General features: G+C 38.1%; 1 protein-coding gene across 1 annotated transcript; it reads right to left on the reverse strand.

Annotated features, from left to right (window-relative positions):
- Positions 1 to 6974: 6974 nt before the first annotated feature.
- SMIM28 (small integral membrane protein 28) lies at positions 6975 to 10933 on the reverse strand. The gene is made up of 2 exons (XM_036903645.2): positions 10761 to 10933; positions 6975 to 7358 (listed from the first exon to the last, which is right to left on the reverse strand). The coding sequence occupies exons 1-2, from the start codon at positions 10869 to 10871 to the stop codon at positions 6975 to 6977; spliced, it is 495 nt and encodes a 164-aa protein (XP_036759540.1). The 5' UTR covers positions 10872 to 10933.
- Positions 10934 to 27432: the final 16499 nt, after the last annotated feature.

The raw sequence follows: 27432 nt of genomic DNA on the forward strand, positions 1-27432 counted from the left end.
ATCTCTTGTTACTTTCTTTGTTTTGAAGTCTATTTTGTCTGATATTAGTACTGCAACCCCTGCTTTCTTCTCACTGTTGTTTGCTTGAAATATGTTTTTCCATCCCTTGACTTTTAGTCTGTACATGTCTTTGGGTTTGAGGTGAGTTTCTTGTAAGCAGCATATAGATGGGTCTTGCTTTTTTATCCATTCTGTTACTCTGTGTCTTTTGATTGGTGCATTCAACCCATTAACATTTAGGGTGACTATTGAAAGATATGTACTTATTGCCATTGCAGGCTTTAAATTCGTGGTTACCAAAGGTTCAAGGTTAGCCTCTTTAGTATCTTACTGCCTAACTTAGCTCGCTTATTGAGCTGTTATATACACTGTCTGGAGATTCTTTTCTTCTCTCCCTTCTTATTCCTCCTCCTCGATTCTTCATATGTTGGGTGTTTTGTGCTGTGCTCTTTCTAGGAGTGCTCCCATCTAGAGCAGTCCCTGTAAGATGTTCTGTAGTGGTGGTTTGTGGAAAGCAAATTCCCTCAGCTTTTGTTTGTCTGGGAATTGTTTAATCCCACCGTCATATTTGAATGATAGTCGTGCTGGATACAGTATCCTTGGTTCAAGGCCCTTCTGTTTCATTGTATTAAATATATCATGCCATTCTCTTCTGGCATGTAAAGTTTCTGTTGAGAAATCTGACGTTAGCCTGATGGGTTTCCCTTTATAGGTGACCTTTTTCTCTCTAGCTGCCTTTAACACTCTTTCCTTGTCCTTGATCTTTGCCATTTTAATTATTATGTGTCTTGGTGTTGCCCTTCTTGGATCCTTTCTGTTGGGGGTTCTGTGTATTTCCGTGGTCTGTTCGATTACTTCCTCCCCCAGTGTGGGGAAGTTTTCAGCAATTATTTCTTCTAAGATACTTTCCATCTCTTTTCCTCTCTCTTCTTCTTCTGGGACCCCTATAATACGGATATTGTTCCTTTTGGATTGGTCACACAGTTCTCTTAACATTGTTTCATTCCTGGAGATCCTTTTGTCTCTCTCTATGTCAGCTTCTATGCGTTCCTGTTCTCTGATTTCAATTCCATCAATGGCCTCTTGCATTCTATCCATTCTGCTTATAAACCCTTCCAGAGTTTGTTTCATTTCTGCGATCTCCTTTCTGGCATCTGTGATCTCCTTCCGGACTTCATCCCATTTCTCTTGCGTATTTCTCTGCATGTCTGTCAGCATGTTTATGATTCTTATTTTGAATTCTTTGTCCGGAAGACTGGTTAGGTCTGTCTCCTTCTCTGGTGTTGTCTCTGTGATCTTTGTCTGCCTGTAGCTTTGCCTTTTCATGGTGATAGGAATAGTCTGCAGAACTGGGACGAGTGGCGGCTGGAAGGACTTCCTTTCTTGTTGGTTTGTGGCCCTCCTCTCCTGGGAGAACAGCGGCCTCTAGTGGCTTGTGCTGCGCAGCGCGCAGACAGGGTTCCTGCTTCCTGCCCGGCTGCTATGGAGTTAATCTCCGCTGTTGCTGTGGGCGTGGCCTGGCTCGGGCAGCTACTCCAAAATGGTGGAGTCGCGTTGGAGCAGGAGCTGCTGGGAGGCTATTTATCTCCGTAAGGGGCCTCCCTGCTCCCTGCAGCCCAGGGGTTAGGGTGCCCAGAGATCCCGGATTCCCTACCTCTGGATTAAGTGACCCGCCCTGCCCCTTTAAGACTTCCAAAAAGCACCCGCCAAAACAAAACAACGACCACAAAAAAAAAAAAATAAGAAAAAAAAAGTTTTTAATTAAAAAAAAAAAAAAAGTTTTTAATAAAAAAAAAAAAAAAAAAAGGGGGTGGTCGTTCGTTTTTCTTTATTCTCCGGTGCCAGCCTCAGGCCTCTGCTCACCGGTCTTTCTGCCCTGTTTCCCTAGTATTGGGGTCCCTATCCCTTTAAGACTTCCAAAAAACGCTTGCCAAAACAAAACAGCAAAAAAGCAAAAAAAAAAAAAAAATGGTCGTGCGCTTTTCTTATGTCCTCTGTCGCCCAGCCTCCAGTGCCCGCTCACTGTTCTTGCTGCCCTGTTTCCCTAGTATTGGGGTCCCTATCCCTTTAACACTTCCAAAAAGCGCTCGCCAAAACAAAACAGCAAAAAAGCAAAAAAAAAATGGTTGCGCGCTTTTCTTATGTCCTCTGTCGCCCAGCCTCCAGTGCCTGCTCACTGTTCTTGCTGCCCTGTTTCCCTAGTATTGGGGTCCCTATCCCTTTAAGACTTCCAAAAAGCGCTCGCCAAAACAAAACAGCAAAAAAGCAAAAAAAAAAAAATGGTCTCGCGCTTTTCTTATGCCCTCTGTCGCCCAGCCTCCAGTGCCTGCTCACTGTTCTTGCTGCCCTGTTTTCCCAGTATCGAGCGCCCTGCACTCTGGCCGGATGGCTGGGGCTGGGTGTTCGGCAGTCCTGGGCTGTCTCCCTCCCGCTCTGCCTGCTCTTCTCCCGCCGGGAGCTGGGGGGAGGGGCGCTCGGCTCCCGCGGGGCCGGGGCTTGTATCTTACCCCCTTCGCGAGGCGCTGGGTTCTCTCAGGTGCGGATGTGGTCTGGATATTGTCCTGTGTCCTCTGGTCTTTATTCTAGGAAGGGTTGTCTTTGTTATATTTTCATAGATATATGTTGTTTTGGGAGGAGATTTCCGCTGCTCTACTCACGCCGCCATCTTCCGCCCCTCTCTCCCCTTTGGTGTTTTTAATTCTTAAGTTGCTCCACTTGGAGCCTCCAGCAGCCCAGCAACTACAGTTCTGGTTTTCCTGCCCTGCCTGGCTCCTGACTGGGTTTGTGCCGGTGGAATTCCACTCCCGTGTCTTGCCCATGGGCTTCAGCCCCGGACATGTTCACTATGGATTCAGTGAGACCGGGTGTGGATAAAATGAAGGTTGTAATTCCTATGGCCAGGATCCTTACCTGAACCGAAACTACCTCGTGATGTAACTGGCCTGCTGCTAGGCTACTGCTTCCACGCCTGTAGACAATAAGCTATTACTGACGGAGTCACTATATAAAGAGCTCTGCCCAGTGCTCTGGGCAGAAGCAGAGATGAAGGAGGATTACAGACCTGCAGACTGTTGGATGCAGATGTAATTCTAGTGCTCGCCTGGGAGAACAAGCTGGGTAATAAACCCTTTCACCCCAGGAATGTTTCATTGTCATTCCTTGGTCTCACTGAATTCATAGTGAACTTGCCCAGGGCTGAAACCCATTGGCAAGACACTGAGGAATGACAATGGAATGTTCCTGGGGCAAAAGGGTTTATACCCAACTTTATTCCCATGGTGGCACGTCAATCACAAGAATCCCGTCTACTCAAAGCAAGTCTGCATGCAGCAAGCTGGTCTCTGTCTCTGGGCCTCTGTGCCCCTGCTGTCATCTCAGTCTCTGTCCTCGGTGCTGCCACCACTCGTCTCGTCTCTGTTCTCCTGCGGCCTTGCAGCTACAGCCATTCCACCGTGTTGCCCAAAGCACTGGGCAGAGCTCTTTATATAGAGTCAACAACAACGTATTGTCCACACATGTGTAGTGAGCTAGCCAACCAGGGCCAGGTGAGAATCCTGGCCACAGGAACCTTCACTTTATCCACATCCGGTAAGTTGCAATTCTGTTTGCTTGTCTCTCCTCTGGGGGCAGAGGTTTGCCCTGTGGCCTCAGTTCTCTGAAGGATCTAAGAAGAGGTGTTGATTTTGCAGTTCATTCAGCTATGTCTTGTTAAACTGTAGGGATGACTTCCAAGCTCCTTATGTACTGGGCTACAAAACTGGACTTGTGTACCTTTTTATGAAGTGGTGCCTTATGATATTTTCTGGCACGGTGTAGATTTTAGTGAAAATGTCCACATCCAGGTCACTATTTCTCTTATATTCCTCCCATTCTTAATCTTTTCTGGTTACACTTATTTCTTTCCCAAATGGGTCTTAGCTGTTAACAATGTGGTTCTTTCATTTGTGGATTTTCGTCAACTCCACTCTTCCTTGGAGTGCTAACAACCAGTACTACCCGTGTTTGCCAGTTGTGTCAACATTTAAACAAGGAGGTACTGTTTACACTGCTCCTCATATTCTGCCTGCAAACCCAGCTTTGTGAATTGAATTGACTGCAGCTGTGTTAGGCTGCTGGCTTTAGGAAAGAGTTGACAGAGAATGTTTGTGATGAATGATGGCTCAAAGCTACATGTACAGATGTATTTTTGTCTCAGCTTCACTGAAGCTCACAGGCATTTTGTGGCCTCCTCCCATTCCTTAGAGTAACGACAACCTGGCATCCATATTACAGTCAGTGGCTCTATTTCTAGTTAATTGGTCTACATGGGTCCTGGTGTATTTCTAAATGATCCTCGAGTAGTTCGACAGCAGCAAACTTTTTCTTTAAAGGGCTTACAGATTGTAAGTATTTTAGGCTTTGAAGGTCATATAGTCTCTGTTGCAATTACTCAACTCTGAGAGAGCAGTCGTAGGCAAGTGTTCCAATAACTTCATTTCTATTACCAAAATTTGAATTCATGTAATTTCCACATGTCATAAAATAGTCTTTTGATGCTTTTTTGTTTTTCCAAATATTTGGAAACGTTAAAACCATTCTTGTCTCACTGGATATACAGTAACAGGTTGTGAGTTTGTAGTTTGGCGACCTCCAGTTAATATTCGCTTTACTGCTTCAGTTTGATTCATAAGAGAAAATGTTTTCTTCCCCAGATCACTGGTAATATTTTAAATAAGTCCTAGCTTTGACTACTTCTTTTAAGTCTTATCAGAACATTTGTAAGTATGACAACATATTTCCTTAACAGCCTTAGAAATTGTAACGGTTTGGATGCTTTTGTCTACAAGTAATACGCCTGGCTTAATTGGCTTAAAACAGCAGGAAAGACATTCTTTCATTAAAATATAGACAGTCAAAGGGCTAATTCAGCTGCTCTACAATGTCATCAGCCAATCTTTCTACTGTCCTCACTACAAGTCATGGCTGATGTCTTGCCTCATGGTTTGCAAGATGGCTGTTGCAGCCCCAGGCATCACATGCAGACACATAGTATCCAGCAAAGAGGCAGAGTATTTCCTTCCATTTTCTTTTTAAAAATATGAGACAACTTTCTCTAGAACAAGCCTCTCCTCCTGTGTGGCTCTCTCTTTAGGTTCCAAAGACCAAATCCCTGGTGAGGGAATTGAGAACACCATGATTATTGTGCCACATCTCCTGGTGTTGGGAAGGATCTGGTCCACCTTACACAGGTGGCCTAGGATCCCAGAACTAAATCAGGGTTCTGTTAGCAAAGAAGAAAAAGGAATGGCAGCTGGGAAAGAATCAACATAGTTTTATACAAAACTAGTTAATTAGGATTTAAAAAGAAATATGAGGAAGCCTGCCTGTTGAGCTTCTCATTTCCATTTGTTTACTTACTTCCCTTAAAGACCATTAGGGAATTGCTCAATACAATTTCCCTGAAACTTTATTGATTTTCACTCAAACAGGTTATATTTTGCTTCAGTCCTCAAAGATGCTATTATTCTTTCCATCAGATTACATTTGAGAAGAAATGTATCCTGTTTTGACTTCCTTTGCTATTTTCCTGAAACTGCATTGTATATGTAGCATAAAACATGCATGTCAAAAAAAGTTTAAAAAAGCCACCTTTCTTCTGGTTCATTTTAAGCCATCAAAGGGTTGTCTAGGCTTGCATTTTGTAGTGGGAAAAGAAGTAAAAAAAGTTTCCCAGAAAAGAATAGTATTTAACAAAAGTCTTAGAGTCATACATGTCACCCTCCTGCCCAACCCCTCTGTGGGTATTTTGGTAGGCCTCCAAGGTGGGCCATGACCCACCTCTATCACTCCATTTGAAACTCAGAGAGGGAGATTTGTATCTGTTCCAAACTCGGCTGCGCTCATCCTATCAAGAGCCCTAACCCCCAGTCAGGAGCATGGCCTGAAATTCCGCATTTGCAATTTTCTTGGAAGAAATCTGGTGCAGTGGAAGGCGCTCTAGCCCAGGACAGAGAAGCAGCCTTCTGATCTCGGCTTTGCCCCTTACGAGGTATTTAACATCAGACAATGTATTTAACCTCTCTGAGCTCTAGTTCTGACATCTGGGAAGCAAGAGTTTGCACTATATGATTCACAGGTCTCTGTTAGAGCTAATCTGTGTTTCTCTTGACCATGTGATCCCAAATTTTGACCTTTCCGTTTCGAGGTTAATTTCTACTCGGTTACTGCTGCTGGGTGAAGGCTGCACATCGACAGAGCGTCCCCTAAGAGAACGTGTTAGAACAGCAACGCTGTCCTGCTACAGCACTGGTGGACAGCATCCCTGCGAGACATTCCCAGCAGCAAAGCCACATCCTTCTCCCCTTCTGGGAAGCAAATCAGAAGACAAGCAAGAGTGACGTTATGGAGGAGATAATTTTGGAGAGCTTTATTATTTTTAAACTAAAATGTTTGCAAGTGTCTCTAGTTTATTTCTTAATAGTGAAACATCACCATTGTTTACAATGCAATTGACCCCTGCTGCTCTAGAGTATGTTTTTCATCCTTCTAGAACTCTCTGCTTCTGGAAGCACTCAGATAGAAGTAAAACCATGAGACCCTGAAAAACCTGTTTAGGAAGAAAAGTTTTATTTTTTGTGTGTGGCAAAAGCAGTTCCTTTTGGCTTATCAGCATTTTTTTTTCCATCAGAGCTAGTTCCTGTGGCCGCTAGCTAGCCTAATTTTCTTTTTCCTCAGCTCACATAGAATTTTCCTATTTCTCTCTGGGGTGCTCTACATTTTAGAGGAGCCCAGTCCTCTTTAGAACAACCTGGGGAACTTGCAAATGGACTAGGTAGGTTGACATTTCTCAAGCTTTTACCCAGCTTAAAGGGTCCATTCTTCCAGGAGTCCGCCAGGGAATAGCAGCTTTTTAGGTCTAGCTCACCTTGTCCCTTCGCAGGTGGGCTCTGTTAAGGGTTGAGGGCTGTGTTTTAAATGGTTTCCCAGAGCAGTGTTTACATTCGCTCATTCAGTCCAGGCGGAGCCTCTCCACACGGAGGGCCTGCGGCAGGAGCCCCGGCACCAGGGGCCTGCCTGGTGGCCTCCTCATAGGAGGGCGGTAAACAGGCGGGGAGGAGCGCCGCCTGCCGGGGCAGAGGGGAGTACGTGAAGGTGGGCTCCCTGCTCCAGGGGAAGCCTGGCCGCAAGTCGGTCACCTCCCCGGGGGCTGGGTGCTCTGCGAGGTCTACGCTGAAAACCTGCGCCTGGGGCCGTGGGGCCTTGCAGTGGCGGTACAGGAAAAGCAGCAGGAAGGCCAAGAAGAGCAGGACGGTGGCTGGAAGAAGGATGCACAGGAAGGGCTCCACATCTTCCTTGGTGGAGCTTATCTTCTGGGTGCCCTGGAGTTAGGAAATGAAATCGAGTGAGGAGATGCAGAAAGAAGACCTCTGCCTTTTTAAGGCCTGTCTCTATCTTTTATTCCTTTTATCATGACTCACTCTAAAAATCACTGTGGTCATTTGTGTATGCCAATGATCTTGGGCCTACCTGAAATCAAGGGAATTTATGTGGTAAAGCATACACTCAGAATGTCAAAAATATACATTGACAAAACACTACAATATTTCTGCAAAAGTAAAAATGTGAGAATAAATTTTTGCTGCTAGGCTACCACTCATTCTGTGCATGAGAACTCTTACTATTTATGTACTCATTTAGCATTAGACTAATAATGTTTTAATGTTGCAAAAGGAACAATAGTATTTATTTAAGTTATTTAATTTTGGAATGAAATCTGACATTGTTATATGTTCATATCATATATAAATAGCATTTGAAATCTGAGTTGATAGCTGATGCTTGTGGTATTTATAATTTCTTGTTTGGTTTTGCAATATTTGTAGGATCAATATGGAAGTTTTTGAACTTTTTAAGAGAAAAATAATTGTATCCAACTGCAGAGTAAAATTTCTCTAAGTGACCTTGCAGCAACTATTTGCAGCCAAATTCCTGCAACGTAATACTTACATATGTTTAAAGAGGAAAAAAATTAAGTACTACAAAATCTAAAAAAAAAACAAAATGCGAAGGTCTGGTCTAGGTATCATTGAACTAGAAGTGAGGAGGTCACCACAATACCTGTACTTTGACAGTGTAAGTCATTGATGAACTCTAGATGGTATATATGCTAATTATTTGGTTGTTTTCTTCTACTAAAATCCTTAAAATGCAAGCATATTTGGGGCTTTATTATTATGATATTCATAATCTGTGGGGCTTCCAGTCTAACCCAAACTTTAATGTCAACTTGAAACAAAACATTCTTGGAAGTTCACTAGTTAATAAAAAAAAGAACTGCAAATAAATTCTTGAGCAACCTAAAGGGTATTGATTTTATTGTGTTAGCTCACAAGATAATGATAGTTCCCAGTGGAGTAAATAATAGGCATGAAATGATGCTTCAACAGCAAGGTAGAAAAATAACACACACAAAAAAAATATTGTGCCAGTTGCACAGACATTGTTTTAAATAAACTAATAGGAAATAATGAAGTATTAAAAAACTTCTCTATTATACAAAGCGTACATCAACAAATATGAATGTTTGTATCCACTACTACAGAGGAAAAAAATTGAAAACCTTACAATTGTTTAAAACAAACAAAATACTAAGCTCTTTATCTACTTATTTAAAATAAAATTACAATGAAACTGAGAGCTGGGAGTCTCTCCATGATTTTGGTGGAAAGGACAACTGTTTGGCTAATCATGACCTCTTAAGAGACTGACTTATCCAGGGTTGTTTGTATAATCCTTTTTACTTCCTGAAGAATTTATAACTATGTGTGTTATTTTTGCTCAAAATTAGGTGGTTTATTTACTGTTTATACTCCAGATATCTTGTCCTTGGTAAGATAGGAATTCAGATATTTTAGCTTAAAGTGCATAAAAATGAAAGGTTTTCTTGGGTATCAGAGCATCATCTTAGGGTTTGATAGCTCTGGCTTTGAATTCCAGTATGACCTTCTAATACCTGTGTGACCCCAGACTATTCACTTATTCCCTTTGGGTCTAGGTTTTCTTCTCCTTGAAATGGAAGCAATAACATCTTTCTTAGGCAATTGGCATGAGTATTTAATGAATCAATGTGTATAGTACACATTTATATATTTTATCTCAGGGACTCAATGGTCAAATTTACTATAAAAATAAAATGCTAAGGATAAGCAGAAGTCTAGGAGTTTATTGATAAAGCTGGAAAATACAGTGAACATAAGAAATCTAGCATCACTAAGTTTATATTTTAATATGTTTTTTCAGAAAAAAATTTTTGTGACAATATATTTTATGTGTGTGGTTGTTATATTTTTAAACTATGGATTCTTTCTGTTTTCTCACATGCAATCTAGTTTATCAGAAATATCAAAATCTGTCATCAGGACTGATTATAAAAGCTCTAAGAATAGATGAACTCATAAATAAATTTACTACAATTACTAAGAAATCAAGTTGGAGTCAAAAAGAAATTTAACTATGTTTATTTCTTCCTTCTAGATGAATCACTTAAAATATTAAAGCTATTATTTCTTTTAGTACTTAAAACAATCATTCTTCAACTTTAATAAGCACTATTTTGCATAACTTAGTTTTCTTTGTTTTCCGTCAATTACATAGATGATACATTTCTAAACAGTTGTGGGCATCAAATTTTAAATACTCTGTTATACTCTTTAAGTTCAATATGCCCTTTGGTTTTCCAAAGTAGCCAAGTGAATATTATTAGTGGTTTTGCTGAGCAAACATGGTTGTTTGTGGACCAATGATATTTTAGAAATCAGTGGAAGTGATTTCTCTATATGGTATTAGAAAAACTTGAAATGGTAAAGCTTTTATTTCTTTTAGTACTTAATCACTCTTTAACCTTGATAAACATGGACCATTTTGCATAGCTCAGTTTTGTTTTCCATCAATTATATAGATAATAAGTTTCTAAACAGTTATTTCTTAACTTTTAATATTGACTCAAGCTTTTTCAGAGAGTGTTTTAAAGCACTACCAGTTAAAGTGTAACTGCTGAAGGATATGTCATTTTATATGTGTATTTACTTAACCTTCTGTAAAAGGTGGTTTTGGGAGTACTTAAATACCATTCTCACCAGTTTATTTTCCAGATGACAAAAAAATAGGTTTTCCCTCTTTCTTGTGGAAAAGTGGTATCACTCACTTTCCTTTTGATCGTAAAATTGAGTTTATAGGTTTTTATGAATATTTTCCTTAACACTGCCTGGTCTTGAGGCTTCTTTGGTGATTTCCCAGATGGAGCAACACAGCTGCTGTATCTCAGTGAGCAATGAAACCTCCTTAACCCTCTGCTACCCTTTCTGAAGTGAGATTCTTGGCTTTCAACTCTTAGAAATTGTGTTATTATTCAGCCGGAGAGCCAAAGGGCATCTCTTCTGGTTGTATGTGTAGACACTGCTCACTGAACAAAGAACTAAGTTGAAAAACCAAGGCATAAGAACATGTGAACTCCTAGCTTCTGGTGCTAGGTGCTATATTTGATGTCTCAGGTGTTCTCAGAATATATCTTGGCAAGTTTCACTTAGATTTGTCATTATCAAGAGAATATAACTTTCAAGTTATTTCCTTAGACCATGCCAGTCAGTGAGTTCATGTTTTTGTCATGACAGAATGCAAAATGTTGCCACTAAGTTTTAAGATCCTATAACTTAGGCATTCTTGGTTTTTAAAACTGACAAAGATACTTTGGGGAAGAAAAGGCATAAGTCATAGGTACAGACCTGCAGCTGGGTTTCCAGAAGAGGTAGGCTTGGTTCGCTGGTTAACCACTCGTATGTCCCCCTGCCAGCATGTCCAAACTTCCTCCAGCTGCTGCCCGTCAGTCCCCGCATGTTGTCATCCGACTGATGCACCGGTCACCTTTCCACCTTGCTGCCCCGACTTCAACAATACTTCCTGTTCTTGGCCTGGGTCCAGCTTGGAGATGCCCGGCTGATGGCTGTTGGTAAGCTCGTTCTCTGATGAGTGGCAGCAGGGGAACGAAACCAGGCAAAGACCTCGCAGGACTGACTGTATTTAAATTCAGTGCCTCTGGATTTGTTTTCGTGGCCTTTATCACTGTAAGGCTTAGCATCAGATATCAGATATGGAATAGATCAGACTGAGCAATTCTCTGCGTTAGCCTTACAGTGGAATGAATGGTCTCAGTGAACAAAAGCTATTTATATTTAGATATAAATAAGACCCTCTCCTTTCCCTCCCCACATCCCTCTCCAGAGATACAGCTGAGTAAGAAAAACTACCCAAGCTGAATTTCCTCTAATTATTTCTGGATTCCATGGCACATAGGGAAGGGGTATTTGGTAGAGAAGCAAGACTCATTAATAACCTTTTAGTGAATAATTTAGATGAAAGACGCTAATGATAAAGTTGTACAGAAGCCAGACAGACAATAGCTCAGATTGTTTGGAAGGAATGTTAACCTGTTTTAATTTTTAAAAACAATCAAATCACCAATACCTAAGTAGTCTTCCTTCTGATTATCTTGTGAACTTTATAAAACTGTTGGTATCAAGCTTCAAATAAGAAACTTTCAGTTTGAAAATTCACTGTGGTAACTTTGGGATGTTTAATTCGACCTATTTATTGAGAATTTAACACCTGAGACACGGGCTAGATTCTGTCTTTCAGTGGAGTGAAGTTCAGCCTCAGATATTTACTCAGTATGTTATAACTTGATATTGCAGCTACCTATTTCCTTATTTAAGCATTATTTCCAAGTGATTGTCATGATGCTGAAATAATATTTCCTACCTGGGAATTTTTTCCTTAATTAGGATTTCTAACCACTGGCCCATTGTGGTCTATGAATAGGTTTCAGGGATATATTAGATAATAGAATTTTCATGGGAGAATCCATAGTTTTCCTTACCTTTTTAAAACAGCTACCCTCCCTAATACAATCTGGCACTTTGCCAAACTTCTTTGTCGTAAAAGTTTTCACTAAGCTTTCCAACGCTTCAATCCCGTATCCTAATGTGGAACTTCTTTGTCATTTCATCCTTTTATTTCCTATCATAGAGTAAGTTGATTTTGCACTTTTCAAAAAGGTAAAATGTTGCCTTGTTCCACTGATCATGTTCCTGCTTTAAGTCAGCCCTGAATCCACCCACAGATGCACCAAAGCGCCTGGTGGCCGATGCACTGTTTTGCTTGTTCGCCTGCTGGTGGCTTTCCCAATGCTATGCACTCAATTCCTTCCCCACCTTATGGGCTTAGTTAAATGCCTTCATTTCTTGAGAAACAAATTGGGAGTCTAGATCAAAAACATAAAATATGCACCTATAATGTTGACCCTCCTCCTGCATTGAAAGAATCAGACAAAGATTCCTGCTTTTATGTGTATGTTTTGGGGTACCAAACAAATTACACAAATAAAACATAATATATCAGGAGGTGATAAATACTGCAGAGAAAAAGCAGAGAAGGAACAGAGTAAATGCTGAAGGGAAGGGGCATTTTTAGTGGGAAAGTCAGGACCTCATAAAGAAAGTGATATTTGCACAAAAAGCTGAAGGATGCAAGGGATTGAGCCATGAAGGTATTGGAGGAAAGAACATTGCAGACCAAGGAAATAGCCAGTGCAAAGGTCCTGAGGCAGTAGCATGTCTGTTAAGTTCTCAGAATGGCTTGTAGGTCAGGATGGCTGGAGCAGAGAACCAGAAAAAAAAGTAGGAGAGGTCAGAGAGGATATGTGGGAGGTGGTAGGGCAGCACAGAGTGCAGGGCATATAGAGCATCGTAAAAATTTTGACTTTTAAGTAAAATGGAGGAGCCATTTAAGCAGAGGAGAGATAAGATCTAACTTCCTTTTAAAAGGATCACTTAGGCCTCTGCATTTGGAAATAGGATATCAGGATTAAGGGCAAAAGTTGTAAGACAAGTCAGGGGCTCTTTTAATAATTCAGGGGAGAAATAACGGACCAGAGTAGTAGCAATGGAGGTGGTGAGATTCTAGACTCTAGATATATTTTAGGGATAGAGCCAACAAGATCTCTTGAAAATCCAAAGGTGATACAAGATGAAAAAAGACCAAGAAGGATTCTGTTTTAGGCTTGAGTAACAGGATGGATGACTATTGTCCTTTATAGGGAGAGGGAAAGACTGGATGGGGCAGCTGGTTTTGCTTTGCTTTTTTAAGCAAGAGGAGTAAAGTCAGGTGTTGATTTTTGGGCATGGTAAATTTGCAACTTGTGTGAGCTTGGATATTTGAATTTGGAGTTTAGGAGTAAAGACTAGACTGTTGATAATAATTGGAACTCATTGGCAGGGAGATGGCACTTAAAGCTACAAGGTCTAATGAGATTACCAAGAGAATGAGTGTCAACAGGATGGGGAGACAGAGTGGTCAGCAAGACATGAAAGAAACCAAGAGGGTGTAATGTCCTGGAATCCAGGGGAAGAAAATGTTTCTCGAAGGAGGGCATGATCCTCTGTCTCACATCTACTGTATCACCAAGTAAGAGGCTCAAAGGCTAAATGAGATTTACGATTTGACTTAATGAGATGGGGGGAGGATTGGCATTGGTTATTTGGACAAGAGCAGCCTTGGTAGAGCGGCTGGGAAAAAGCCTGATTAGAATGGTTATGAGAGAGAAAAGGAGGAGAAGAATTGGAGATACTGAATATAACAAATTATGGTCTTTTGCTTGAAAGGGGAGTAAAGAAATGGTGGAAGAGCTGGACAGAGAAATAGTCAAGAGACTTATATACTAAAACAGAGCAAATTAACAGATTATAGAGAGAATTACACATCAGTGTATGTCAACCCTCAGAGATCCCACTTGTAGGAATTTGTCCTGAGGAAACTGATGAATACTCGAAGGGATGTGTTGGCGGAAGATGTTTAAACACACCTTAAATGTCTATAATAACAAACAATAGGAAAAATTTAAAAACCCCATAAAACAATAATTGGTTAATAAGTTAAAATATGCACCTATAAAGGTTATTATTACCTGAAAGTAAATACCAGAAAGATGTAAACATGCTTACCACATATTAAGAGAAACTTAAGTTAATTAAATTAAGATACCTAATTAAATTGTGATGCTACCCCAGAATTTTCTTCATTCTGTTTGTATAATAAACATACATTCTTTGCTGTATGTTTATTTTATGTTTTCATGCCTCTGTATATAGAAATAAGTCCATGTTAACGATGGCATTTTTAAATGATGGGATGATGAGTTTTTTCTGAAGCTATGCTTTTTCCTGCTGATCAACATTTTGTAATATTTCTATGAATATGTGTTATTTATGTATAAGAAAAAATAGTTTCCAAGATCTGCCCATCTTTGAAGGCCCACATAAAAGCCAATTTGTTGTAATATTCTGCAGTTTCCTTCCCTCCTTCAATTTCCTCTGAATTCCCACAGCATGTTAGTTATTCCAATATTGTAACACTTATTCGAGTCAGCTTTCTATTATTATTTCAAAAGTAAGTTAGGGGATTGTTAGATGACTTAAGACAGACGCACTGAATCGTTGCATGAAATAATGATCTCTGGCTACCTTCCAACTTACTAGTATATGGTAAGTGTATAGAGCCAATAGCCTGAATTTGCTGTAACTTCTTACAGAAATGCATACGTACTATTTCAACTCTAGAACATTATAACTCTGTAGATTTTAATGATCTAGGGCTTTTCTTAAGGCCTCCATAGTATATGCTCATTGTTATATATGTTTTTCCACATTAAAAGGCAGAACTTTTCCTATTGTTCCCATGGGCTTTTTAGCTAAGATTTTTCTGTAGGACTTTTATAGCTTGATGTTAATTACAAATTATGACTACAATTAGTCTGAAAGTATGATTAGCTATCACTGAAACTTCTCTATGTAGTTTAGAAGCTAGAAGATAAGAGTTTTTCCAGGTTCTACTTATTCTTTTGCTTCTCTCTTCCTCTCTCCCTTTCAACCCATTTGTCTTTATCCATTTGACAGCTCAAGTTTTCTTAATTCCCTTGTACTCAACATTGTTAATTTCCTATTTTCAAGAATTAGCAAGACTTCTTGGATTTCTGGTTCTGTTGGTTTGTGGATCAGTTGGACATAGGGGAGTTTGATTTAGTTGTGATACATATTTCATCTTCTGGTTCAATAATGGAGAAGTCCTGAAAACTCATGGTCAGGGAAGATTGAAACACACTGAAGATGCCTATTTTTTTTTCCACATTTATTTTCTAAACTAGTAAATACATTTGAATTTTAACAAACTGGTCAGTATATTTTCTCATGATACTATTATAAGAATTAAATAAGCTTATATTTGATTAGTATGACTGAAAAACTAATCAGTAGGCTGCAGGCGCACAGTGATGGATCTCTCTGCCTGAATCAGTGTTCCATGGAGACCCAGGTTCATCTACAGGTCAGCAGATCTGGTCTTGGTTTTGTTCGACTTTGGCCCTGATAATCTGGAAGGAAAGAGACATACATGGTTCAAATAATTCCACTAGCAATATTGACTGAAAGAGGAAACTATCCCAGAATGATTTTTTTAAACCAAGTATGACAACAACAAAGGAAAAAATTATTGATGTGAATTTTGCTTTGGAAAAATATAAGTGCTTAATGGAAATGGAAGTTTGAGCAGGAGATTAAAATAACTTTTTATAAAGGAGTAACATAAAATAGAATGCAAAGATCTTATGTGTTCAGTATGATGAATTTTCACTCCTATAATTGCCACTTAAAATAAGATAGGAAACATGTCCATCACCCCAGAAATTTTCCTTCTCCTTCAGCCAACTATTTTAAAATTTTTATCCACAATAGATTATTTTTTTAATTAAAGTGTCATTGATATACAATCTTATGTTTTCACATAAACAACACAGTGGTTTCAACATTCACCCCTGTTATTAAGTCCTCACCCCCTCCATTGTGGTCACTGTCTATCAGCGAAGTAAGATGTTATAGTCATTAATTGTCTTCTCCATGCTGTGCTGCCTTCCCTGTGACCTACCTATATTGTGATTGTGAATTATAGTGCCCCTTAATCCCTTTCCTCCTCCCCAGCCCCTCCCCTTTCATAACCACTAGTCCCTCAGTGTCTGTGAGTCTACTGCTACTTTGTTCCTTCTGTTTTGCTTTGTTTTTATACTCCACAAATGAGTGAAATCATTTGATATTTGTCTTTCTCCACCTGACTTATTTCGCTGAACATAATACCCTCCAGTCCATCCATGTTGTTGTAAATGGTAGGATTTGTTTTTTAAGGGTTGAATAATATTACATTGTGTATATGTACCACATCTTTTTTATCCAGTCATTTATTGCTGGACACTTAGGTTGCCTCCATATCTTGGCTAGTGTAAATAGTGCTGTGATAAACATAGAGATGGATATGTCTTTTTGAATCAGGGATCTTGTTTTCTTTGGGTAAATTCCTAGGAGTGGAATTACTGGGTCAAATGGTATTTCTATTTTTAGTTTTTGAGGAACCTTTTTATTGTTTCCACATTGGTTGAACCAATTTACATTCACCAACAGTATGGGAGGGTTCCCCATACTCTGCATCCTCATCAGCATTTGTTGCTTCTTGTCTTTTGGATATTGGCTGTTCTAACTAGTGTGAGGTTTTAATTTGCATTTCCATGATAATTAGCAATGTGGAGCATTTTCTCATGTGCCTGTTGGCCATCTGTATTTCTTCTTTGGAGAAGTGTCTATTCAGATCCTAATGGAAGAATATTTTTAAAAATCCGAATTCTTCAGAAAAACCAGGGAGCAGGATTTGAAATGTACAAGGACACTGTATTCTCTGGTTGTGAACTTGGGAATTTTCAAACATCTCACCTTTAGTTTTCTAAACCTAGAATCAAAGAAAATCTCAGCATATTTTAAACAGAATAATGATCACAAATATTTGGAAATTAAATATTCTTGAATTTAAAACCAAAATACATTTAGATTAAATATCCTCATGGAATTTCTCTATGTGTATTTTCCTTTACTCATATATAAGATGGATGGGTTAGATGGGTTGGAGGAAATTCCTTATTTAATACCTAAATTGTAATATTATCTTTTTTTTTTTTTACAACTCTTAAATTATAAGAATAATTCCTAATTTTGTAGAGTAGGAAGCTAAGACTTGGATTAAACAATCTTGTAGAAAAGATTTCCCAGGTGTTCCAAGATGCTACAATTCCAGGAGCTGGGTCTGGGTACACCTACACCTCACTGTGGGGCAAAGGGAGTTTATATGACGAGGCTGACCCTGTCTCAGTAAGTGTAGCATCCTCATGCTTGGTGCAAAAGCCTAGCGTCAGCAAATGTTATATGATTCTAAGTACAAAGTCTCATACAAAAAATTGCCTTTCAACTCCTATTCTTTCTCTAGCATCATTTGTTCTTTAATGGTTTGCCTCTGTCATCAGCAGCCCACAGTCAGCTACCGCCTCCTCTGCCCTGCTTCTGCGTCACGGACATGCTTTCACTTGTTCCTATTTTATATTCTGTGTTAATTGTCTGAAAGTCTTTCTTTACCTCACTAATAGAAGACAAATAATTGTTTTTAAATTACATTCTCTGAAAGCCCAGTTGAGACTGACATCTAGTACACACTCAAATGCTTTGGGAAGAACGAAGTACTGGAGTCCGTTTGAAAGCTGTCAGGAAGATAACCTTACTAGAGAGGCTTTTATTGGATGGCACGTACCTGGAGTATGAGAGGGAGCCCTTTGGGTTGTCCTGTGCGCTGGGGGCACTACATGCAGACACAGGGCCATTCCCTGCTCTGTGAAGGTCTCTGCTCATTCACACTCAACAGTTGCTGGAACTTGAATCAGTGAGTTCATCAGAGTCCTCCAACAGATGTTCCTGATAAAGTAGGTTTAAGCAATGTCACTTAAAGTATCCAGAATGCTCAGCAAAATTTTAATTGAACAAGAAATTTAGCAAGTAGTTTGGAATGAAACAAATACCGTAACTGGCATATGTTAAGTATATTACAGTTCATGAATAAGCTGAGCTAATGTTGGATATAGAAAAGAACAAACAGCATCCACTACTGACTCTGACTTTAGTACATGTTTGAAAGTCCTTATTTATACTGAGACCTTATACCTCTGATTAGAAATATTATCACATGAAAATGCTTGATGGATTTAATTTCATGATTTGAAATAAGAGAAAATGAATTCCAAAGACATCTTGATTATTTTCTTGTGTAGCCCAATAATTGAGACAAAAAATCTTTTCTTTCAACAAACATTTTAGCACTTTTGAAATAGTTTTATAATTAAAGGCATACCATATAGGTTCCCAATATACTTTATCCTACAAACATCACTTAATACTTATGTAAGCTTGCCCAACTAATATAACTAAACAAATAGTCCCAACCCTGAACCCTGAAAACACACACTTATGCTAATGGATTAACATCTTTGGTGGGTTTGTGATTACAGGAATTACAAAAATTGTATTTCAGGGGAAATTAGTTGGAGGGATCTTTTGGATTGTATAAGAATTTTATGTGTCTGTGCTTTCCTTCATTTACTTTTGTGGTTAATTAACCTATAGCTGTCTCACTATTTCATTTCAGGAACTTATGTATATGCAGAAAAGGGCCTTTTAGCAATATTTCCACACTCATGTATCTAGAATGTCCTATTTATTCCATATAGTATTATACAGACTTCAGCAATTTAAGAATGTATACTAATTTTTGTCAACTTTTATGAGAAATTACAGGATTTGAAACAACATAAGTGTCCATGGATAGGAGAATGGTTTATCAAACTATGATGCTGCCACACAAAGGCATACTATGCAGATGTCTAAAAGAATAAGCATCTCTGTGGTTGGAGAGGTGGGAATTTGTAATAGGAGATGGAGCAGCACATTACCTTCTCACTATTGCATTAGCTGTGTCTCCCAAAATTTTGATATGTAGAACTTTCATTATTTCTGAATATTTTAAAATTTCAATTATTTTTATTTGACCCAAGCCTTATTTAGGCATTCATTTAATTTCTACCTGTCAGAAGATTTTCATTTATACTTGTTTTTGTTTTATAAATAAATTTCATTATTCTCAGAGAACATACAGGTATGATACTAGTTCTGTAAAATTTTATAGCATAATAAAAATATGTGATTAGCTTTTCTCTTTTTAAGTGTTCCATGTGTGGTTGAAAACCATGACTATTCTCTAATTGTTGGTTGAAGGGCTCTAAATATGTTAACCAGAACTTGATCTTCTTTTCAAAGAGTACAAAGAGCTTGGATCACCTTAGCTCTACTCCCACAACTTGAATGATCTCATATTTCAGTTCTGTGCTTTTCTTTTAAATTAATATACTTTTTAAGTAGTTTTAGGCTTACAAAAAAATTGGGCAAAAAGTATAGTTCCCATATATTCACCTCACCCCCAATTTCCTCTGTTTATAACATCCTGAATTAGTGTGGTATATTTGTTACAATTGCTGGACCAATTTTAATACATTATTATCAACTAAAGTCCATAGTTTTACATTAGAAGTTCACTCTGTTGTACATTGTATGGATTTTGATATTATCAACAAATGTATAATAACGTGTATCCACCACTGCAGTATTATAACAGAAAATGTTTTCATTGCCTTTAATATCCCCTGTGCTCCTCCTATTCATTCTCCCCTTCTCCTCCTAAACCCTGGCAACCATTGATCTTTTACTGTGTCTGTACTTTTTCCTTTTCCCGAATGTCATATAGTTGGAATCACTCATTATGTGTGTTCTCAGGTTGACTTCTTTGACTTAGCAGTATGCGTTTAAAGTTCCTCCGTGTCTTTTCGTAGCTTGATAGCTCATTTCAGTCCTGTTCTGTTGTATCAGATAATTCTTATTTAGATTCACCTAAGATTTGCAGATTTCTTGGCTTACTATCCTTCTTATATCTCAGACTTTGCTTTAGCGATCATTATTCATCTTCCTTTAGTGACTTCCACAAAGTCACTTTAAAAAGAAAAAGAAATTCTTTTATTTCATGCTTGTTGTTGACTGTTGCTTTTCTGAGCAAATATTTCCAAATTTACAGATACATTATCAGAGCTTTGAAGATATACTACTGTCTTCAACAGCTGTTGATGAGGAATTAATTATAACTGTAATTGCTATACGCTTGTAACCAGTCTTTCTCTTCTATCTGGCTGCCTTTAAATATTTTCTTTGTTTTTGGTCTTTAATATTATGAAATTAAAGATGAAGATATGTTACAGTAAGTTGTGTTTTATGCATCCATGGGTTCATGTCTTTCATGTAGCCTTTGGAAAATTTAGAATTACTCTCCTATTCCTTTTCTGTTATTCCCTTTGAGACTGTTACTAGATATATTTTAGACCTCTTTCCTCTGTTCTCCATATCTCTTAACTTTTTTTCAGGTTCCATATCTTTGACTGTGCTACACTTAGCATCTATTAAGTGGCTAGTAATTCTCTCTTTTGCTGAGCCTAATCAGCTGTAAAACACATCTGTCCTTGAGTTTTTAATTTCAACACTGGTATTTCTAGATGTTTTCGGGTGTTTTGTCTTTCAAAAATAGTTGGTGATTTTTGATAGTCTCTTATTCCTCAAATCCTTTAGTTTTGGAAACTGTCATTCCTTTGAGTATTTCTTATAACTACATTTCTCTATCTTTTGAGTCAAAATTTATTTATTTTTATTTAATTCCCTCTCAGGAGAGTGAAAATGAATTTTTTACTTGTGTGTGTTGTAACCTTTAAAATTGAGAGCTCGTATGTCATTGAACTTGACCTGTGGGAATCCTGAGATGCCAAATCGAAGATGCTTCCCCTAGAGACGATTTGCTTTCGGTGCTGATGGAGCCAACACCGACCTGGGATCACTTCAGCCACGCAGGAGAACTAACTCAGGATTAAATGTGGGAGCTGCAGATTCAGCTTGTCCCCCTTGCTGGGAGTCTCAGGCTCAGTCTTCCTGTTCCACGGATAGAGCAACTCTCCCTCGCTGTCTCTGCTCTGACTTCAGTGTCACCTCACCCTGCCTGTCAGATAGATTCTTGAGTATCCTGCTGTGCACTGCTATAGGGTAGAGCAGTTCTTACTCTCATTTGAGCATGGAGCTTTTTTTGAAGACTCTTTTCAAATTTAGTTTTCAATGAACATTCCTTAAGCAGTGCTGAGCTAGTTCAATCCTCCATTTAGTAGGTGAGGAAACTGAAGCTGTGTGACCGCTCCACAATAAATCAGTGTCACAGCCAGGGCACAATCCTTTACTTCAGAAAACCAGTGTGCTTTCTTACACTGGAAAGTTCCATAAGTGGACTATCTGTAGCTTCCCTGGTGAAAATATTCCTGTATGTGATGTGTCTCACTATTAGATACATTTAAAATAAATATCCTGAGGCATATACTTGTTAAAATACACATGAAAAATCTTAGATTTTTTTGGGGATTGGGAAACAATGAGATTGATGTTATAAACAATAAAAGGTAGAGGTATTGCTCTTGGTTAGAGGTATATGCTGTGTAGTTTCCCAACAGTTAGGCTATAGGTGATTTAGGAAGATATTTGTATACTCTAGGGTATTTCTGTTGAAATACAGAAGGACAAGGCATTAATAGTAAGTTCGTGACCCAATTTATCCAGATGAAAGCCTTTGAATTGAAATATGCATTATTTAATAGTCCTATTCTTTGACCTACAGCTGAGATACTGGTGATTTCATTTGGGGACACTGGATTCAAAATGCTTACTTTAATTTGCATTCTCACTTCTGGCCCCCTTCATTAAAAAACAGTATTTCTATCTCAACATTTTGCTGAATCTTATATTTCAATCCCTTGCTTTTATATTTTGCTTATACTTTATGAATATTTTTAAGTCTCCTGTTGGTATTCTTCCTGTAAATAGGTATTTGTTATTATTATTATTATAACATAATCGACAGTTAGTATTGAATTGAAATTTGGAGCTTTTTATGCCTCACTCACTGTACTATAGAACACTGGAGTTTGGCAGATTCTTGCATTATGGAGTCTAGATTCAGTACCTAAAATTCTGAATTAACCACGAAGCAAGTGGTATAGACCCTTTAATACTTGGCAATAATTTTTGTCATTTATTGAGCAAGCATTTCTATTGGCTATCTTTTAAACTCTAGGTATTATGACATGTACATATAAAACAGCCCCTGACAAAAGAAGCTTGTAGTTATGTATGGGACAGACAAGAAATTGGAAGTTAAAGGTCAGTGTGAAGCATTTGGGCAGCTGTAGGCTGAGAGAGCTACTGGAACCATTGAGGAGGGGCTCTAAACCAAATAGGATGTGAGGACCAGTTTTCTGGAATGAATATATGAAATCAGCTCTTTTCCACTCCTTCCAAACATCCACCACTCTCTATAAATCCTTTGCCAATTCCCCTTCTTTTCTCTTAGGCTCAGTTTTTCATGGTGGTTGGGATGGCTGGGAAGAGTTATCCGTTTTGTCCAAAGCAAGTTCTGCCTTCTCAGGTTCCCTTCCAGCTTATCACCCAACCGATCTCCTCTGTCCTGGGATCTGTTCTCTTTCTCCAAAATGTGCGTGCACACACACATGCTCACTTCACCCTGTGGCATCCTCCCACACCACAGATACCACATCTGCCCTCCTCCCCATCCCTAGCAGGTAGTGACTATCTAGCCTCTCTCTTTCAAATGATTTCCCCTCAGTCCATAATCATTAGATTATCTCTCATCTTGAAATAAGTAAACTAAAACTTTGACCCTCTTCCCATGATCCGTGTTCTTGCCTCCTTACCTCCACAATTTAAAAAGGTCATTGCTGAACAGGAATAAGACTTCTGTTAAAGGAAGCACAGGTGAATCTCCAGGTCATTATGCTGAGTGACAGAAGCCAGAAGCAAGAGTATGAACTGTTTGATGTCATGTATATGGAGGTGAAGAACAGGCAAAACTGATCTATGGTGATAGAGGTCAGACTAGCAGTGACCCCTAGAGTGCGGGTAACTGGGAGGGAGCTGAGGGGGCCTCCTGGAATGCAGGAAATGTCCTACATCTTGAGCTCTTTGGTGGTTCCTCAGATCTGTGCTCTATGCCTAAGATGTGTGCCCTTGAAAAATAAATAAATAAATAAATAAAAAGGGCATTGCTTCTGCCTTCTGTTCTCCCAATTGTTATTTCCTCCTATGTGTGGCTTCTGCCCTCACCCCTGCCCTGAAATTGGTCTGATGAAAGTTATCATGACTTTCAATCCACTGTGGACTGTTCTTCATCCTACTTGATGTTCTAGCTGAATGCTCTCTTCTTAAAATGCTTGCTTACTTGATTTTGTAACATCCTGACTGTTCTCCTCCAGTCTAACTGGTAGTTGTTTTTTAGTCTCCTCTATGAGCAACTATTCCACAGGCTTCTGTTTATGCCCAATTGACTGGAGGCAATGGTAAGCTTTCTCCAAGAACCAACTTTAATTTTTATTTTTTTCTCTTAAAAATGTTTTTAAATTTAAAATATTGTTGCTATACAATATTATGTTGGTTTCAGGTATATAACATAGTTTGACAATTGTATAATTACTAAATGCTCACCATGGTATGTGTAGTTACCATCTGTCAACTAACAAAGAGATTACATTATTATTAACTGTATTTCCTATGCTGTACTTTCATTCCCATGACTAATTTATTTATAATTGGATGCTGTGCTTTATGCCTTCACCTATTTCACCCATTATCCCAACTCCTCCCCTATGGTAACCACCAGTCTGTTCTCTGTGTTTAAGAGTCTATTTCTGTTTTGTTTGTTTGTTTATTCATTTGTTTTGTTTTTTAGATTCCACATATAAGTGAAATCATATGGCATTTATCTTTCTTTGTCTGACTTATTTCACTTACCATAATACCCTCTAGGTTCATCCATCCATGTTGTCACAATGGCAATATTTCATTCGTTTTTTATGACTGAATAACATTCCATTACACACACACACACACACACACACACACACACACACGTTTCTTTATCCACTCATCTATTGATGGACACTTAGGTTGCTTCCATATCTTGGCTACTATAACTAATGCTGTGATAAATATCTTTGCAAATTAACGGTTTTATTTTCTTTGGGTAAATTCCCAGAAGTGGAATTACTGGGAGTATGGTAATTCTATTTTTAGTTTTTTGAGAAACCTCCCTACTGCTTTCCATAAGGGCTGCACAATTTAATTCCTACCACCAGCATGCAGGGATTCCCTTTTCCCCACATCCCTGCCAACACTTGTTATTTCATGCCTTGTTGATGTTAGCCAGTCTGACTGGTGTGAGGTGATACCTCACTGTGGTTTTGGTTTGCATTTCCCTGGTGATTAGTGATGTTGAGCATTTTTTTCATGTGCCTATAGGCCATCTGTATGTTGTCTTTGGAAAAATGTCTACAGGTCCTCTGACCATTTTTAAATTGGATTATTTGATTTTTTTTTTGGTATTGAGTTGATAAGCTTTTATATATACTTAACATATATAAAATATATTAATATATATATATATAAGATATTAGCCCCTTGTTGGATATATCATTTCCAAATATCTTTTCCCATTCAGTAGGTTGCCTTTTTGTTTTGTTGATGATTTCCTTCACTGTGCAGATGTTCTTTGGTTTGATGTAGTCCCAATTATTTATTTTTGCTTTTGTTTTCCTTGCCTCATGAGACATGCCCAGAAACTGCTAAGGCCAAGGTCTTAAGAGCTTACTGCTTATATTTTCTTTTAGGAGTCAGAAAATCAACTTTAAATATAAAGATCCAAATCTATCCAAATATAAAGATCTATTTCACCAAATAGAAAAGAATATAAAAAGTATACTATGCAATCATAACCAAATGATTCATATCGTTAATATTAATATGAGATAAATTGATATCAGTGTAAGGAATATTATCATAACAGATTTAAAAAGACATTTCATAATAATAAAGAGGTCAGTTAGTTAATATTAACAATCCTAAATATGTATACTTAACAGAGTTTCAGCATATGAAGCAAAAACAGTATAATATTTAAAGAAAAAATAAACAAACCCACATTTATAATTGGAGTTTCAGCATTTCCTCTCAATATAATGGACCTAGCTAATATTTCTAGAACATTTCACCCAACAACAGTAAGATAGGAATTCTTTTCAGGTGTTCATGGAACACTCAACAAGGCAGACCACATTGTGGGCCAGAAAAATGCTTAATAAATCAAAAAGGGTTGAAATCATGTTCCCTGGAATTTAAAATAAAAATAAGTAGGAAGATATCTGGAAAGATTTCCAAATATCTGTAAATTAGACAACACACTTTTCAGGGACACAAAGATGAAAGAAGAAATCACAAGTAAAATTTAAAAATGCTTTAAACTGAATGCTACCTTAAGGAGTAAATGAAACAAAGTAATCAGAGGAGAAGAAGAATAATGATAACAGAAATCAAGAAATAGAAAATGGACAAAAGTAGAGAAAATTACTGAAATTGAAAGCTAGTTATTTGAAAAGAACCAATAAAAGTAATTAACATTTAAGTAGAGTGATCAAGAAACAAAGATAGAAGGCAAAAATCGCTAACTTCAAGAATGACAGGGAAGGTTACTACAGAAATTTAAAAAATAGTAAGGAAATATTATTAACAACTCCAGGCCAATAAATTTGACAACTGAACTTAATAAATTCTGACTGAAGCTCACTCAGGAAAAAAAAATCTATATATATATACTATAGGTTCTAGCACCTACATTCCTATGTATCTATGCAAGAGAAATGAAAGCTTATAAACACAAGATAAATTTTTTGTGAACTTAGGTTAAGCAAAGATTTTTTAGATAAGACAGAAAATCAAGAACCACCCAAAATTGAAAGTGATAAATTTGATTTCATCATAATGAAAACTTGCTTATCAGAATTTACTGTTAAGAAAATGAAAAGACAAGGCAAAGACTGATAAACTTATATCTAATAAAGGACTGTGCCCATAATATAAGAGGAACTCTTACAGCACAATAATAAGAACACAAATAACCTGATATAGAAATGATGAAAGATATGAATAGCTATTTCACCAAATAGAGAAAAATAGAAAATAAGCACATAAAAAGATCGACAACATCATTGGCTATGAAGGAAATCCAAATTAAAACTTCAGTGAGATGTCACTACATATCTCTTTAGAATGAATGGATGAGATTAAAAAGATATTAATGTGAGAAAATAAGTTTCTGTTGTTTAAGCCACCCAGTCACTAGCATTCTGTTACAGCAGCCCGAGGAGGTGAATGCAATGATCAAATGGAGTTTAAAATATTTCAGTCGCCATGGCAATGGAAGATGTTGGCAGGGATATGGAGTAACCAGAACTCTCATATTAGCATATCTATTGAAATCTACACTTAAAATTGGTACATTTTACCATAGGTGTCTAGACCTCTACATATTAGAGAATGAGAGTTCTATACAAGCTCTCATGCAAAATACAGTTTCATGGTTTTTTATGAAAGTAAAACCCACATTTACCCTAAGATCCACCAAAGCCACTAACTAGGTACTTCCCAAGAGATGTGAAAATACATTTTCATGCAAAGACATAGATGACTTTTCATAGCAGTTTTATTTGTAAAAGTTCCTAATTGAAAATAAGTCAATGTGTATCAACTGAGGAATGGCCAACACTGTAGAGAATCTATACAATGGAATGTTTGGCAATTTAGAGAAATGAATTACTGACCCATGCAACAACATGGATGAATCTCCTGTGCATTACACTTAGTGTAAGAAGCCAGATGCAAAAGGATTACATACTGTATGAAGCTATTTATACAAAATTCTAGAAGAAGAGATCTATGGAGACAGAACACATATCAGTGGTTACCAAGGGCCAGGTTGGAAGGGGATGATTGACTGTTAAGGGGTTTGAGGAAATGGTTTGGGCGATGAAAATGTTCCCTATCTTGATTGAAATATTGGCTACACGGCTTTATGTTTGTCACATTTATCGAAATCTACCCTTAAAATTGGTACATTTTACTGTAGGTGTCCTAGACCTCCACAAAAACATGCTTTTTGAAAAATGCTGTGAGTTTGTATCTGTGTGCACAAGATGTACCTGGAGTGGAGTTGGTAGGCTGGCAGGCTTGGAGGCTTAAAGGAATTGTTGGACAAGCAGAAGTTGACAGGGAGCTCCATGGGGGCAGGAGGGGGTCTTTCTTGGGCACCACTGTCTAGCTGTCTGTCCAACCTGTACCACAGTGCTCAGCACATGGTACGTACTCAGTAGAAACTGAGTGATTAAATAAAGAATTATGGGCTTTTCAAGTACCATAGAATGAAGGTTAGGACCAGAAGTAGTAGTATGACTATCCAGAGCTTGGTAAGAGGAGGAGGCCAGGGATGGAGGATGAACCAACGGTTTAT

This window comes from Manis pentadactyla, chromosome 12, assembly GCF_030020395.1.
Source record: "Manis pentadactyla isolate mManPen7 chromosome 12, mManPen7.hap1, whole genome shotgun sequence".
Taxonomy (NCBI): Eukaryota; Metazoa; Chordata; class Mammalia; order Pholidota; family Manidae; genus Manis; species Manis pentadactyla.